We start from the raw sequence: 14,731 nt of genomic DNA, 5'->3' as shown, positions 1-14,731 counted from the left end.
AAATTCCAACTGTTAAAAGTTGCAAGTTTCATTAACTGCATTTTTTACAAATGGGAATTACAGGTTGCATCAGTGAATCTTTTATTCTTTGTTATAACGCACTGACAACCCCCCCTTCGCTCCAGCTGCATGTTTCATCCCCCCCTTTTCCTCCTTATTAACTGGAGGGGTGTTGATGGGCCACTTCACCTTGAATGGTCCCTTGACATGTGTGTTTACTACTTATGCTAAACAAACAATCTGTTCCATCTTGTATTTAGCCATGACACTGAATTTCTCAACATTTTTTTATAACAATATATGCCCATCTAGTTAATTGGCATTGCTCAGATTATGGACATACCAAGAGAACAAATCCTTGCAAATGTTTAAATGCGTCAAACTCGGGGTCAAATTCCACCTCTTATACAGCTGTGCACTCACAGAAGAAAAAGAGGAATTGAGGTACTAAAAGTAGAATTATAATAAATTAGAATAGTAGTTCTCAACCTTTTCCATACCATGATCCCATATTAAGTGAAAGATGCTAGGAGCCTTTACTGTCTAACCATAAAGAGAGGTTGAGTGCTCCTCCTAGGTTGAGAACCTATGATTAGAATAAATTGTAAAAAACTATACCTCTGTCTGTTCTATGCTACTAATGGTTGCTGTTTCCACTGCTTTCCATCCCTCCCCACTAAGGCCAAGACAGGGAGAGTAAGAGGAGCTATAGTTGCAGCTGACAGATCAAAAAACCCCTTATGCAGAACAGCTGATTTTCTAGAAGCCACTTACTGAAAAAAGCATAAGTAATGTGGAGAAGAAGGACAACAGAAAAGCTGCCAAGCATCCCAAGCTTGTAGCTGAGAGACAGGACGAGGTCATGTTGCTCTTACTGAGATCCAGGAAGAATGTTTGGCTGGGGTATATAGCCCTGTGAAAAGACCAAGTACTATTTTCCCTTTTGACAGGGAGTGGCTTGAGGAACTGTTTGTCTAAGACAAGTAAGGAGACTTGCAGACTCTCAGAAAAATTAAATTGTTCATGTAACTAAAAACAAAGTAGGGAATGCAAACCAAAATGAGTTTTCTTCTGAATATTAAAATAAAAATCAAGGTAATGGATGCCACATTACAACCTCTACTTGACAGTCACTATCACAAATCTATACCAAAAAGATGATCCCCACAGACACGTTTTCCCTTCTCCATACTGATAGCTGTGGAATTATTGCAGCATTTCACTCCCTTTGGATGCATACCTAATTATTATTAGACTCTCACAAAATGTGTAATTGGAACATTTACAATAAATAAACCACACAGACTAGTCTTATTTCTCATAAGAAACAAGAGGCTTTTCCAGTAACCTTGTACATAGATGCTTTATTTCTGCTGTTAATATGGGTCTGCATTATATGCAAGATTCTCTTACATGAAACAAAGTTTGTAGTACAACAAAAAAAAACCTAAGCTTAATCAAGGCATTTGTTGAACATTATATCAAAACCTTAAAACAAAATGAATTATATATGTAGTCAGTTTTCATGCACGTTTGGCTGCTGCATGTATAGTCTACTTCTAAACTGAAAGAAATGCAAATGCACACAACATTCAAAAAGGTGATAAAAAGATGCCTGACGTCAAAGATTAAAACCTTCTCACTAACGCAACAAAGAAGCAGTTAACTAGATGATTCAACCAATACCAACTCAAATAAATACTACTTATCATAACTATGTCTAACCTTGGTACTGGTGTCTTTGGTGCAACCATTTCTAAGACCTCATCCAGGAGAAAATAAATCCACTTCCTGGCATGAAAGGCTTACAAGAATCTCTCTACATATGCAACTTAATCACCTTCATTAATTCATTTTGTGCCACAAATTGGATTCTCCTTGTGAAATCTACTGCCAGCAATGAACACACCAAAACCACCAAGGGGTTCTAATTGGCTCCTCTCTTTTGACATGAATGAGGAATAATCCTGGCACAGCTGCGATTTTCAGATCTCTTTTCTACAAGAATTTCTCTTCCTTTTAATTCGATTTAAAATTGCTGAAACTTTTTAAGCCAACTACAGAATCTAGGCATTCAAACATTTAATATTTAAATGTTCCTTTAAAAATATTGGAACTCATGAGCTGTTTTTAAAAGTATTTTAATAACCACAGATTGCTGTTCATATACCACATACCAAGTGTTAAAAATAAGTAACAAAAACCATTTTCTAAAGGTCTTGGTATGATGTGGTATAAATTCTGTGGTATGAATTTTGCTATATCCTGCATAGTAATGGTTGATCTCATTAAGATAACTGGAGAACCTGCCCTCATTTTTTTTTTTTTTTTTTTTTTTTGGAAATTTTACATACAGTGCATATGATGCGCGCTCTTTCCATCTCTCATAGCAGCAAGCCGATTCTGCTATTATCTATAGCAGCACACCCGGGAGTGGAGAGGAAGAGTGTCTGAATTATAAATAGCTAAAGCTACAGTGTACAATTCTATTTACTTGTCAGTATTGTTGATAGCACACAATTATAATCTGCAAGAAATTAACTACATAAAATCTCTACAACAAAAGCAAACCAAAACATTCCTTCAAAAAAGACAAAGTAAGTGCAAATACCTAAAATAGGCAACTGAAGCAACTGTTGTAACCTGTAGAGGTTTAAATAAGGACAAAGATTTTCATAAATAAAAACGCTCTCTTCACTCTTCAAATATTTAGTATAGTAAATATACAATGGTCAAACTTCTAAGTGCAGATAAGACTGTTTTAAAAACCAAGGTGCCAAGTTTTTTTAAAACGTAATAAAATGCATTAATTTTTAATTCATGAATAGGACTCGATAATAGGGTCACATAAAGGACCTCAGGTTTGCTCTTATATATATATATATATATAAATTAATTAAAAACAAGTTCTTGGAATACTTGTAATAGTATAATAAGAGGACAGATTATAACTACTTTGCTGACCAACATGATTTAAAGGGTATATAGTGCAATCCTTAGGTAGATGTAACATACAGTATAGATTTATATACTTCACAGCCTGTAATGATGCAGCTATTCCATACTTCAAGGTTAAAATTTGTCCTTTACCACTTTAGCTGTTATAACAGGAAACAACGTTGGCTTCTAGACAACCTACATACACATAAATATCTACATTTAAGCTTTAAAATGAAAATAAATTATAAAAACAAACTCCTTTCCAATTTACAAAAAGTTTCCCTGTTCCTACATACTGTACAATACATTCAACAATGGTCTCAGTTTCTGAGATTTATGAAGAAAATACTGATGTTTTACACTAATGAAAAAAACTTAATTCATCCATTTGCCTACTATCTTATTTCTAGTACCATTCTCAAATAAATATATTTAACACTGTAGTTAATTTTATTGTTTTTGCAGCATACCAAAAACTAGTAGTGCAACTTTCTATCCTTCCTTTAGACTCCTTTCCATTGTGTTTCTTTATATGTAGAAAAAAAAATTGCTACATAAGCAACTGAGCACTTAAGCAAAAGCATTTTCATACAGCTATGTATGTTGCTTATTCAGAAATCAGAAGTACCTGTAAACCTACCCTACATTCAAAATGCATTAACTGGAGAGTAGCAATGTATGTTGTGAAGAATAAATGTGAAAAACTGGGCTAAAAAAAGTGTATGTTAACATTTACTCCAATATTTTTGACTATTATTCTTTAGATTTTTAAAAAAAAAATATTGAAAAAGTTAATTGCAGGATTGTTTATGCTATCCTTACTTGAAAAGGCAAAGCTTCATATGTCTGCCCTTTGTCAATTAAAAAGAGAAGTTTTCCTTTACAATGTTGTCTCAAAAAAAGAAAGACTTCATTCACATATATTTAACTGGAATCTCCTTCAGTGTAGTGTTAATTGTAAGGGGAAGGGATGGTTTTGTCAGTTGCAGTGATCCTCACAGAATTAGAGCTCTTGAAGTACTGCCGGCAGCTGTATATGTGCTCAGATATCTTCTTGCTTGTTCAGTCATGATAAGCTGATCTTCTGTTTTTCCATAAACAACTGCTTCCCATTCACAATTTGACTATATTAAAAAACAAAACAAAAAAAACAGTTGAAAGGAAATTTTAAACAGCTGTATTTGGAATATGTCAGCATTTAAATATAATCCTAATTCAGATTTTCTTTTAAAAGCTATTTCCACACTAAATTTCACAACAGTTTATATAATCAAAATTCAAGTAATATCACATTTATCACATGTATTCTGCATACTTGGTAATCTGTGACAAAGCTCACTGTTTTTTTCAGCACATCAGCAGTGCCTATGTGCCAGGTTAAAAGTTCTAAGGCAACAGAGGTAGAGTAGCGAGAGAGGGGCTTTCTTGAACTGGAATATTCATTGTAATAATTGATGCTGTAATAGCTAATTAAATAAAACCCCTCCTTTAGAATGTTTTCCCATTTATTTTACTCTGAAGTTTCAAAAGGCAGCAGAATGCAGTATTGACAATGCACAGTAATCGCTGTTCAGAGGAAATGCAGAAAGTAACTTTGGCAGCTTGGAAGGGTGTGGTGGCTGGAAAGGATGTAAGGTACTTTTTTTTTTTTTATAAATGCATAAGGGGGGAAAGCAGACAGACATTTTGGGATGAATGGGATATGGTGGTGGACATTGTGGCTATCAGTATGGCGGGGGGGGCAGAGAGAAAAATCATTGATCCACTAGCCCACCCCCCCAGAAAACCCGTGCACTGAAATTCAAGCATGGGAAGCAAATCTGTAGAATGACTAGATCAGGCCTGACTTGTGGTGGACTATAGAGCTAGCATAAGTAGCAGTGAGGAATTTACATGTCCTTACTGCCATGTAACCACGAACTAGAATCTGGCCCAAAGGAAATTTGTGACTGCACAGAAACACTTTTCAGAGAAATCTTAGCCATTTAACATTACCAAGTGTTTCAATCCTAAAATAGACTGATTACATAAATTCTGAAATTTGACTTATTTGAATAAAAAGAGTTTATTTAAAAATTGTCCAGAGTTCAGACATGGAGTAAGTTTTCATCGCCAAATTACTAGCTTGAAAAACAGGAATCATAGAAACACTGACCCAAACTTAAAAAAAAAAAAAAAAAAAAGATCAGAAACCATTTAACCGTTAAGATTGTTAATGAAATTAACAAAAGGTATCTTGAATCCAGACCTGAAGAGACTTTTCCATTTTGACATTTTTTGAAGTGCAAGAATTCAGTTTCTTTTTAATTACTGCATTTGTTTTGTTTGTTGAAGTTGTTGCCTGTTTCTCCAATGTCAGATTACATCTGTTGTCATGTATTTCCAACAACGGTATCATTAGTAAAGATGTAGTATAGATATTTTCCGACTAATGGAAAAAAGACAGAGGAATGGGGAAGAGGAATAAAAGTTAGTATTTAGTAAAATAACCTTTAGCTGTTACTTCAAAAAAACCAAAATGAGAAAATAGAGCAAATATGTAGCAGGTAGAATCAATGAGTAAACATTTCTGAGAAAACTAGTGTCAATTCAGGATAAAGTACTAGACCAGGGGTTCTCAACCTTTTTCTTTATGAGACCTCTCAAGATGCTATAAAAACTCCACAGTCCAGCTGTGCCACAACAACTGTTTTTCTGCACATAAAAGCCAGAGCCGATGTTATGGGGTAGCAAGGAGGGCAATTGCCTAGGGCCCCACACCATAGAGGGCCCCACAAAGCTAAGTTGCTCAGGCTTTGGCTTCAACCCTGGGTGGTGGGACTCAGGGATAGGGCTGCAGTCCTGTGTGGCAGAATTTTAGCTTTGTGCCCTGGGCCCTATCGAGTCTAATGCCAGTCATACTTGGTGGACCCCCTGAAACCTGCTCATGGCCTCCAGGGGGCCCTGAACCCCTGGTCGAGAACCACTGTACTAAACTATACTGGGATCCAAAATGTATTGGTAACAACTGAATTTAAACACAGTTGCTGCTAGCATGGTTCTGATGCTAATTCCTTGACCAGGGTGGACCAGTTTTTCTTCTCCCTTATGTTATACAATCATACTACAGCTTCAATTACATTTTCTTTAAAATAAGTTATATAAAACTTGATAGCTTGGCATGGTTTTAGAAACAGTTATAAAATATAAATCTCTGTCTACACTAACACAAAAAGTTATACTAGAAGTCTACTACTAAAACAGACCTGTTCTTTGAGTGTTTTTTGTTTAGTTACTGAGGGAGACACTGGACTGATTGTTTCAAAAACTGGTTTAATATAGTCTCCCAAATTATATTCAAAAGCAATACATCCACAAGCCAGTTTTATCATTGCCAGGCACCATTGGCCACAATTCTGGTATGCAGACTTTTACAGAACCATCAAAAACAAATAAAAGAAAACCACTGTCTAGGAAATTCACTTGATTGCTTACAAAAAACAAAATACTTTTTTAAAAAAAAAAGCTGTGTTGAATTGCCAGCAATCTTTGCATCTTTCCTCCCCCGCGGATCCTCCACATACTTACTAAGATCTTGAAATTCCTCATTTTCCCCCTTCATTTCAAAGGTTGTCCATCCTATAATGATGGTACTACAGCCACCAGCCTTCTTCCCAAGGATGGAACAGGACTTCTCATCACCGTCCTTCCTTAAAACTGACTAGAAAGGCAAAATTTCCCCTGTCCCACTGCCATTAATGTCATCCAAGAATCCAGTGATCCAACAAGCAAAAGATCAACACCTGCAATACAATCCATACATTCCCAAAACCCATAATCCCACACACCATAGCATGGAGCACTACCCAAGCGGGTATTGGAGACAACTATTTTTGAAATTGCTAGACGTTTACTCTTACTCGTCAATAGTTAGACCCCCAAGGTGACTATTTACTAGAGCTGATTAAAAAAAGGGGGTGGAAATATTTGTTCAATTTTTCATCAAAATTTCTACCAGTTCTACTATTTATTAGTATACCAACCTGTACATCCAAAACATTTTCTTCTGTGAAGATTTGGGCACCAAGTTCATCTTTTTCCCAAGAATCCAAGACCAATGACTTTCTGACTTTCTTGGCAGAAGTGTGCTGTGATCAACATTTTATAAAGAAAAAATTTAAGATTACAATTTATAAGTTGCCATTTTTTTCTACCACTATTATAATAAAGCAACATACTGCACCATCACCTCTTGCTTGCAGCTTTTATAGACAGATTCATCTTCCTCCTTAAGGAATATATCTGTTCCAGTTTCCTCTTTTAAAACCTCTCTAATATCTTCTTCCAAGAAGGCAAGTGGTTGTGACTAATTTAAATAGAAGTGTGGTGGGGGGAAAGCCACAGAAAATTTATCAGTTGCTGGTTTTCACCACATTTGACATTCATTTTTTTTATTATAACAAGGAGGTATCATCTACTCCATGGGAGGTAGAAAGCCTCAGTAAAATCCACCAACATATTAAGGAATAAAAATTACTGCATTTGATAACTACAGTTCAGCATTTCAAGACTGAACAGATTTTAACAATGCTGTATCATTCCAAGTTATTTTTAGCTAGCTTGTTTTCCCATTAGGTATATAAACATATTTTAACCCTAAACAGGGAAAGTTTACCTAAACTACATATCAGTTTGTTTTTATTAGCCAATGGAACTATGAATGATCATTTCCTCCAGTAAGAATCACATTGTTTGGAAGCACAAACCATTGTCCCCTACAAAAAGTAGCACATTTCAAACTGAACATGTACATTATTGGATTAAAGTGTCCAGCTTTATTTTATACTTCCAAATTCAAAACCACACACACACACACACACACACAGGGGATGAAGCATCCCCTACAAATAGCACAATGGTTTATGCACTACAAAAATGTGACCCTTGTTGGGGAGAAATTTTTATTGACACCAATAATATATCTTTGCATAAGGCACTAATAACCATAAAATACCGTGTATAATTTCACATACAGATGGTCCTCTTATGTGCCAGCAGGGGGAGAGGATTCCGCTAAGCCCAAAACTTTGGCTTTAAAAGCCAAGATAGTAGTGGATAAAAGCAGGAGTGCCGAGCTACTATTTGCATTGTGAGGAGCAGAGGTTACAATCTAGAGTAAGGGTAGCAAGGGTGGGGCCAATCCCAAAGACTGAATCTGAGCAGCCTTTAGTATTTGTGGGAACAAAGGACCAGACAAAATATAATGAATTGAAAAGGAAAGGGGTCAGAATTCACAAAATGTAAATCAACTAGGGCTGCCAAGGAATTAAAAAAATTAATCATGATTAATCATGCTGTTAAACAATAGAATACTATTTATATAAATATTTTGGATGTTTTCCACATTTTCAAAAATATTGATTTCAATTACAACATGGAATACAAAGTGTACAGTGCTCCCTTTATTTATTTATTATAAATATTTGCACTGTAAAAATAAAATAGTATTTTTCAATTCACTTAATACAAGTACTGTAGTGCAATCTCTATCATGAAAGTTGAACTTACAAATGTAGAGTTATGTACAAAAATAACTGCACTCAGAAATAAAACAATGCAAAACTTTAGAGCCTACAAATCCACTCAGTCCTACTTCTTGTTCAGCCAGTCACTCAGACAGATAAATTTGTTTACATTTTCAGGAGATAATGCTGCCCGCTTCTTGTTTACAATGTCACCTGAAAATGAGAACAGGCATTCTCATAGCACTGCTGTAGCCGGAGTTGCAAGATATTTACGTGCCAGATGTGCTAAAGATTTGTATATCCCTTCATGCTTCATTCACCATTCCAGAGAACATGCGTCCATGCTGATGATGGGTCGATAACAATCCAAAGCAGTGCGTACCAATGCATGTTCTTTTTCATCATCATGAATCAGATGCCACGAGGAGAATGTTGATTTTCTTTTTTGGTGGTTCGGATTCTGTGGTTTCCACATCAGAGTGCTGCTCTTTTAAGACTTCTGGAAGCATGCTCCACACTTCATACCTCTCAGATTTTAGAAGGCACTTCAGATTCTTAAACCTCGGGTCGAGTGCTGTAGCTATCTTTCAGAATCTCACATTAGTACCTTCTTTGCGTTTTGTGAAATCTGCAGCAAGTGTTCTTAAAATGAACGACGTGCTGAGTCACCATCAGAGACTACTATAATACTAAATATATGGCAAAATGTGAGTAAAATAGAGCTGGAGACATACAATTCTCCCCCAAGGAGTTCAGTCACAAATTTAATTAACGCATTTTTTTTTTTAAATGCGTGTCATCAGCATGGAAGTACGTCCTCTGGAATGGTGGCCGAAGCATGAAGGGGCATACGGATGTTTAGCATATCTGGTACATAATACCTTGTATTGCCAGCTACAGAAGTGTCACGTGAACATCTGTTCTCACTTTCAGCTGACATTGTAAATAAGAATTGGGCAGCATTATCCCCCATAAATGTAAACAAACTTGTTTCTCTTAGCGATTGGCTAAACAAGAAGTAGGACTGAGTGGACTTAGAGGCTCTAAAGTTTTGCGTTGTTTTGGTTTTGAGCTCAGTTACGTAACAAAAAAAGAAATCTACATTTGTAAGTTGTGCTTTCAGGATAAAGAGATTGCACTATGGTACTTGTATAAGGTGAATTGAAAAATATTTATTTTGTTTATCATTTTTACAGTGCAAATATTTGTAATAAAAATAAAATGTGAGTACTGTACACTTTGTATTAAGTGTTGTAATTGAAATAAATATATTTGAAAATGTAGAAAAACATCCAAAATATATAATAAATTTCTATTGGTATTCTATTATTTAACAGTGCAATTAAAACAGTGATTAATTTTTTTGAGTTAATTGCTAGTTAACTGCAATTAATCAACAGCCCTAAAATCAACTGAATTCAAAAGATTCCTGTGCACCAGCATGCAATTCAGCAGGAAGAGGCAAAGCTAAAATGAGCAGACTTAGTTTGAAAATGCATAGGTATAAAGCTATACATAGTCATAATGGCAAAGAGAAGTTACCCTCAAAAGCCAGAAGACTCAAAGCAAACACACTGATGTTTTATATAAAGATATGGGACTCAGTCGTAGATTTCACGAAAGCTCCCTTTTCTCAGAATATTCCAGATTTTATTTTAAGAACATACAACTAAGGATGAAAGACACTCCACTTCTAAATATTAATCACTACCAAAAAAAATATTTATTGAGAGCTTAGGTCAGAGAGCAGAAGCTTACGGACCAGATTCAGTCTCGGTGTGAGGAGGCTGAATTACCACTGACTAGAAATTGCACCCTTTTACACCAGGGCTAACTTGGTTTTTAAGTGTCAAAAAGTGACAGTTTTCTAAATAACGAAGTTAGTCACCCACACTTTCATCTGCACCAGCTCAGAAAGGTTCCATTGTCATCCAATTATCTAACTGAAAGATCACCACCTGTTCATACCCTCTGGCCTGGAAAACATGGTTTGATTCCAAAATAAGGACAATTAAAATATTTTTAGATCATGGCATTATCATATGCATAATTCCAAGCTATATGCATGAGAACTGATTAATGCATAGTGATTCAAGAACACACAGAAAATTCTTACTTCTAATCTTGTTGGTATTCTTAGGACTTGTCCTCACCACCGTGCTGCAGCGGCACTGATGTAGTGCAGCTTATGAAGATGCGCTACATCAATGGGAAAGCACTCTCCCGTCAACATAATTACTACACCTCAACGAGAGGCAGAAGCTATGTCAATGGGAGAGCGTCTAGTGTAGACTCCGCTTTAAGTCAAAGTAACTTACATCACTGCGGGGGGGAGGGGGGTTTTCACACCCGAGTGACATAAGATATATCGACTTAAGCAGTAGTGTAGACAAGCCCTTAGAGGATATAAATTGAATGAGCATGGGGTCTGAATCTTTTACCCCCTAGAGATGGTCCCTTCAAAAAAAAATGATTGGAGCATACTGGTGGGGCAGAAAGGGGAAGCCTGCACTGTTGCTGCCCCAGGCTGTAACTGTCCTGTGGATAAACAGAAGACTATCTTCCAGGATTGGAAAGTGCTACACCTTTCAACAACACTAATAATTTTACTAATTTTTTTTTAAATGTTCATGTTAAGGCTCACTTTCTAAGTCACTATTTTGTATGGTGAGGGTATTCAGACCCACTTAAGAGAAACATTAACGAACAGGAAAAGAGATCACATACCACAATTTTGAGAGGGCCATATTTTTTCTCCTGAGCAGCTAGAGCATTCTTAAAAGGAGTTGGAGTCCTTGGTGTGGTACCCAGTAAAGATCTTCTAATTGTTGGAGTTCTAAAACTATCCAAGCAGAGAAAAATGTTCATATGTATTTTAACATTTCATGATTTCTAATGGATTTGTCATATAAGTTTAACTCTATCAAAATTAACTATTGTTTACTTCTTTATAAAATGGAGTACATAGACACACACAAATCAATCAAATATGTCACTGCATTTGCCCCAAGTACATCTCAACTAATTTTCATTTAGTACAATATTAAAAAGATTAAGGGAAAATTAAAATTAAATATAATAGTCACTTCTTGGGAAATCAAAGAAAAACAAGGCCAATTTATGTTTGCATGTAAATATTTAAACTTCCTTTTAAAAATATTAATAGTTGCATATACAGCTAAATTGGCTTTGCATAGTCTCAGAATCTTGCTTTTATTTCAACATCTGATCTTTAGTGTCATCCTACCCTGCATTTTCCTTTTGGTCTTTTGGTGTCATTTCCTTGTGGAGAGGAGTTGTAATAAGGACTTTCTGCCCACAGATTGGAGTTGATGTAAATGCAGGATTTTCAAGGTTAAAGTGTTCATTTCCAGAGCATGTGTTGAAAAACTAAAAGAAAAACTAAACCAACTTACAAAACATGAACTCCTACATTATGCTGAGCAATAAAAAACCAAATTTCCCACGTGATTTCCACTGAAAATCTCTAACAACTTGTTTAAAATTTATGCGCTTCTATCCCCACAATATGAGCTGAATTTACTAGTGAAACCTCAATTTGAATTTTCTTTAAAAAAAAAAATAATAATAATAATGTGGCAAGGCCCTGTAGCTACACAGTCAAATCTGAACTACCTCCAGTATGTGCAGGTAGAAAAGTGAAGCCCAGTTGTCAAGCTGCAGTAGAGGTCAGTCCCAGAAAGGAAATCAGGTAACCAATTTCCCCATTTTTAAAATAACCCATTTCTTCCATATTAAAAGTCTCTCGTTAATTCAGCTAATCCTTTAACACGTTCTAAGCCGTTTCCTAATACATTCAATTAAGGTACAATGTATTATTCAAGAAATCCTGCAATTTGTGTCAGTTCATTGCAATCCTAGCTTTCTAGCTGTATTAAAAAATTTATACCTGTGATGGGGAAAAGGGTAGTGTTTTCACTGGTGTTTGTTTTAGTGCAACATTGACAGCATCATTATATGACCCATCATTCAGCTCATTGACTGGTGACTGTCCAACTCGCAATCTTTTTTTCTTCCTGAGGATAGCAGGTGGAGTGCTGAACTTGGCTATGGAAGGAGATGTTGAAAGAATCTCTTCTTCTCCGCTGCTACAACTATTTTTTTTGCCATCAAGAACAACACTGACATTAAACTGGCACTCCATAGCCCCTTCATTGTGTTGAATCCTCATTAATGTTACTGGAGCAGGTTTGATAGGGGAATTAGCAGCCTCAGAAAGGTCAAAGCTGGTGACATCGCTCCATGCTACTGGATCCTACAATGTAAGGATACAAGACACTCAGGCATGAACATACTCACGTTTTAGCTAAATTTTTGCTTATCTGAAATGTTCCAAGTGGAAGTTGTAGATCGCAAAGTTCCTGTTTGGAATATTTCAAGTCAGCAACAGTTTTTCTCGTTATATTGCATTCTATATATGAGCTTTGGAAACCAGTTATAATTCATTAAGAGAAGTTATATATTCAGTATTAATTCTCACATTTTAAAAGCTACAAAAATATATTCATTACTCACCCCAATCATACACAATCTAATTTAGACATACATTTACAGTCCAGACAGAAGTAGCTTGATGCAATTAAGATTAGTTGTTTGGTTATAACAACCAGCTACCCCAGCTTCTGGCATTCCAGTAAAAAAATGTCAATGTAACTCAGTTATATCAAGCTTGTAAGTAAGGCATTACACTCTGGATTAAATATTTCCCCTACCCCTCTTATACAACCAGATAATTTTATATAGTTTGTTTTCAGTACAATTCACTCACGACTTCCAAGAAAACAAAGCAATCAACAGTAGTGAAACTATACCTATCTGGTACTGTATGAAGTAATTTCAAACATTTTACATATGTACTGGGCAAATATGAACATACCCAAATATAAATGGATTACATCTTTATTGAAAACTAGAGAATCACCCATCCCAACTTACGGATTCAATAAGCTCTAGTGTCTCTGCAAATTCTGGAATGGTCTGTAGAGATGATAACACTGCATTCGCCTCCACAGCTAGGTACTTGGTGGGTGAATTCTGCTGGGCAGCTGTACCCTGGGCTTCATCCATACTGTAAAACTCACTTGTTTGTTCCCCAAGGCTATTTAGCGTATTAGACATGCTATCTTCCATGATGAAGCTTCCAGACCAGCTAGAGAAACTTCCAGCTTGCTAGTAGTATAATAGAAACGTGTTGATGTTTTATTCAAATTTGAAATTGAAAATAAATCAGAAACATGATTTTGGGGCAAGTTTCATAAACATACTATTATGGACACATTGCATAGTAATATTTTGTTTCAGACTGAACTTTTACCATTCTCCAGTGGATGTATTCTACAACAGTTTTATTCAGCTCAGTGATTTCCCCACCTTTCCCCAGCCAACTTACTTTCTGAAGTAATTCAATTACATTCTTATTTCCCTTAAGTTTACAGGAGACACTCAACATTCCCCTTCTCTTACATTTATTCCTTTAACCTCTACTCATTACTATGACTGAAATTCTATTTCATATATATTTATGTATGGTTCCCTATTGCTCACGTTGAAAATCACTGGTGATGTAAGCTTCCCCACTCTCCTTAACAGTAAGACATTATCAAGCCATCTACATAATAGTTCAAAAGGTACATTTTCAGGTTAAAATAGTTCATTCTTAAAAAATTTTTATTTTAATAGTGGATTTTACTTTTTACTGTTTATGCTATTTTGTGTCATTGCTGACTAATAAAGAGATGTTCATTTTTGTTTATAGTCTACTTCATTTCCAACTTCTCATTCACCATCATAACACAGTGCTTATGAAGAGACATTGGTCCGATCCAGTATGATAATTCCAGAGTCCATCTAGTCCAATATCCCATCTCTGACAGTGGCAGGTACCACAGCTTTGAGGAGGAAAGAAGTCCACAGTAGGCAGATGTGGGATAGTCTGCTGTTTCCCCCTGGACCTCAAAGTTAGCTATCATCAGGGTCTCCATTAGAGAATCGTTTTAAGCCCTGAAGCATGAGGTTTCATATTCCTTCCAAAATTCATCATTAAATGACAACTCTGGATATTTTTGATATTCACATTAGCATCCATTCCCTTTTCCAAACTTGCTAATTTCTTCGCATCAACAACATCCTGTGGCAACAAGCTCTACAGTCTAAATAAGTGTTGTGTGAAAAAAGTTCATCAGTTTTGAATTTACTACCTTTTAATTTCATATAATGTCCCCTTGTTCTTGTGTTGAGAGATGGAGAACAGAAGTTCTTGATCTACC

The 14,731-nt window shown here is 35.8% G+C and overlaps 1 protein-coding gene across 2 annotated transcripts in view; it reads right to left on the bottom strand.

The window, feature by feature from the left end:
• Window positions 1-1,344: 1,344 nt before the first annotated feature.
• The window catches only part of MYBL1 (MYB proto-oncogene like 1), a 45,664-nt gene continuing 32,277 nt past the window's right edge, over window positions 1,345-14,731 (bottom strand). The window contains exons 9-16 of one of the 2 annotated variants that reach the window (XM_037892506.2): window positions 13,401-13,634; window positions 12,355-12,720; window positions 11,692-11,834; window positions 11,172-11,286; window positions 7,169-7,285; window positions 6,963-7,067; window positions 5,189-5,368; window positions 1,345-4,064 (exon numbers count right to left, since the gene is read on the bottom strand). In XM_037892506.2, coding sequence (XP_037748434.1) covers window positions 3,936-4,064; window positions 5,189-5,368; window positions 6,963-7,067; window positions 7,169-7,285; window positions 11,172-11,286; window positions 11,692-11,834; window positions 12,355-12,720; window positions 13,401-13,634 — 1,389 coding nt within the window. In that variant the 3' untranslated portion in view covers window positions 1,345-3,935. The remainder of the gene's footprint in view (window positions 4,065-5,188; window positions 5,369-6,962; window positions 7,068-7,168; window positions 7,286-11,171; window positions 11,287-11,691; window positions 11,835-12,354; window positions 12,721-13,400; window positions 13,635-14,731) is intronic. The other variant, XM_043539558.1, reaches the window with a different exon arrangement.

Source organism: Chelonia mydas, chromosome 2, assembly GCF_015237465.2.
Source record: "Chelonia mydas isolate rCheMyd1 chromosome 2, rCheMyd1.pri.v2, whole genome shotgun sequence".
In the NCBI taxonomy this organism is placed as follows: domain Eukaryota; kingdom Metazoa; phylum Chordata; order Testudines; family Cheloniidae; genus Chelonia; species Chelonia mydas.
This window is presented reverse-complemented; position numbering and strand designations above follow the sequence as displayed.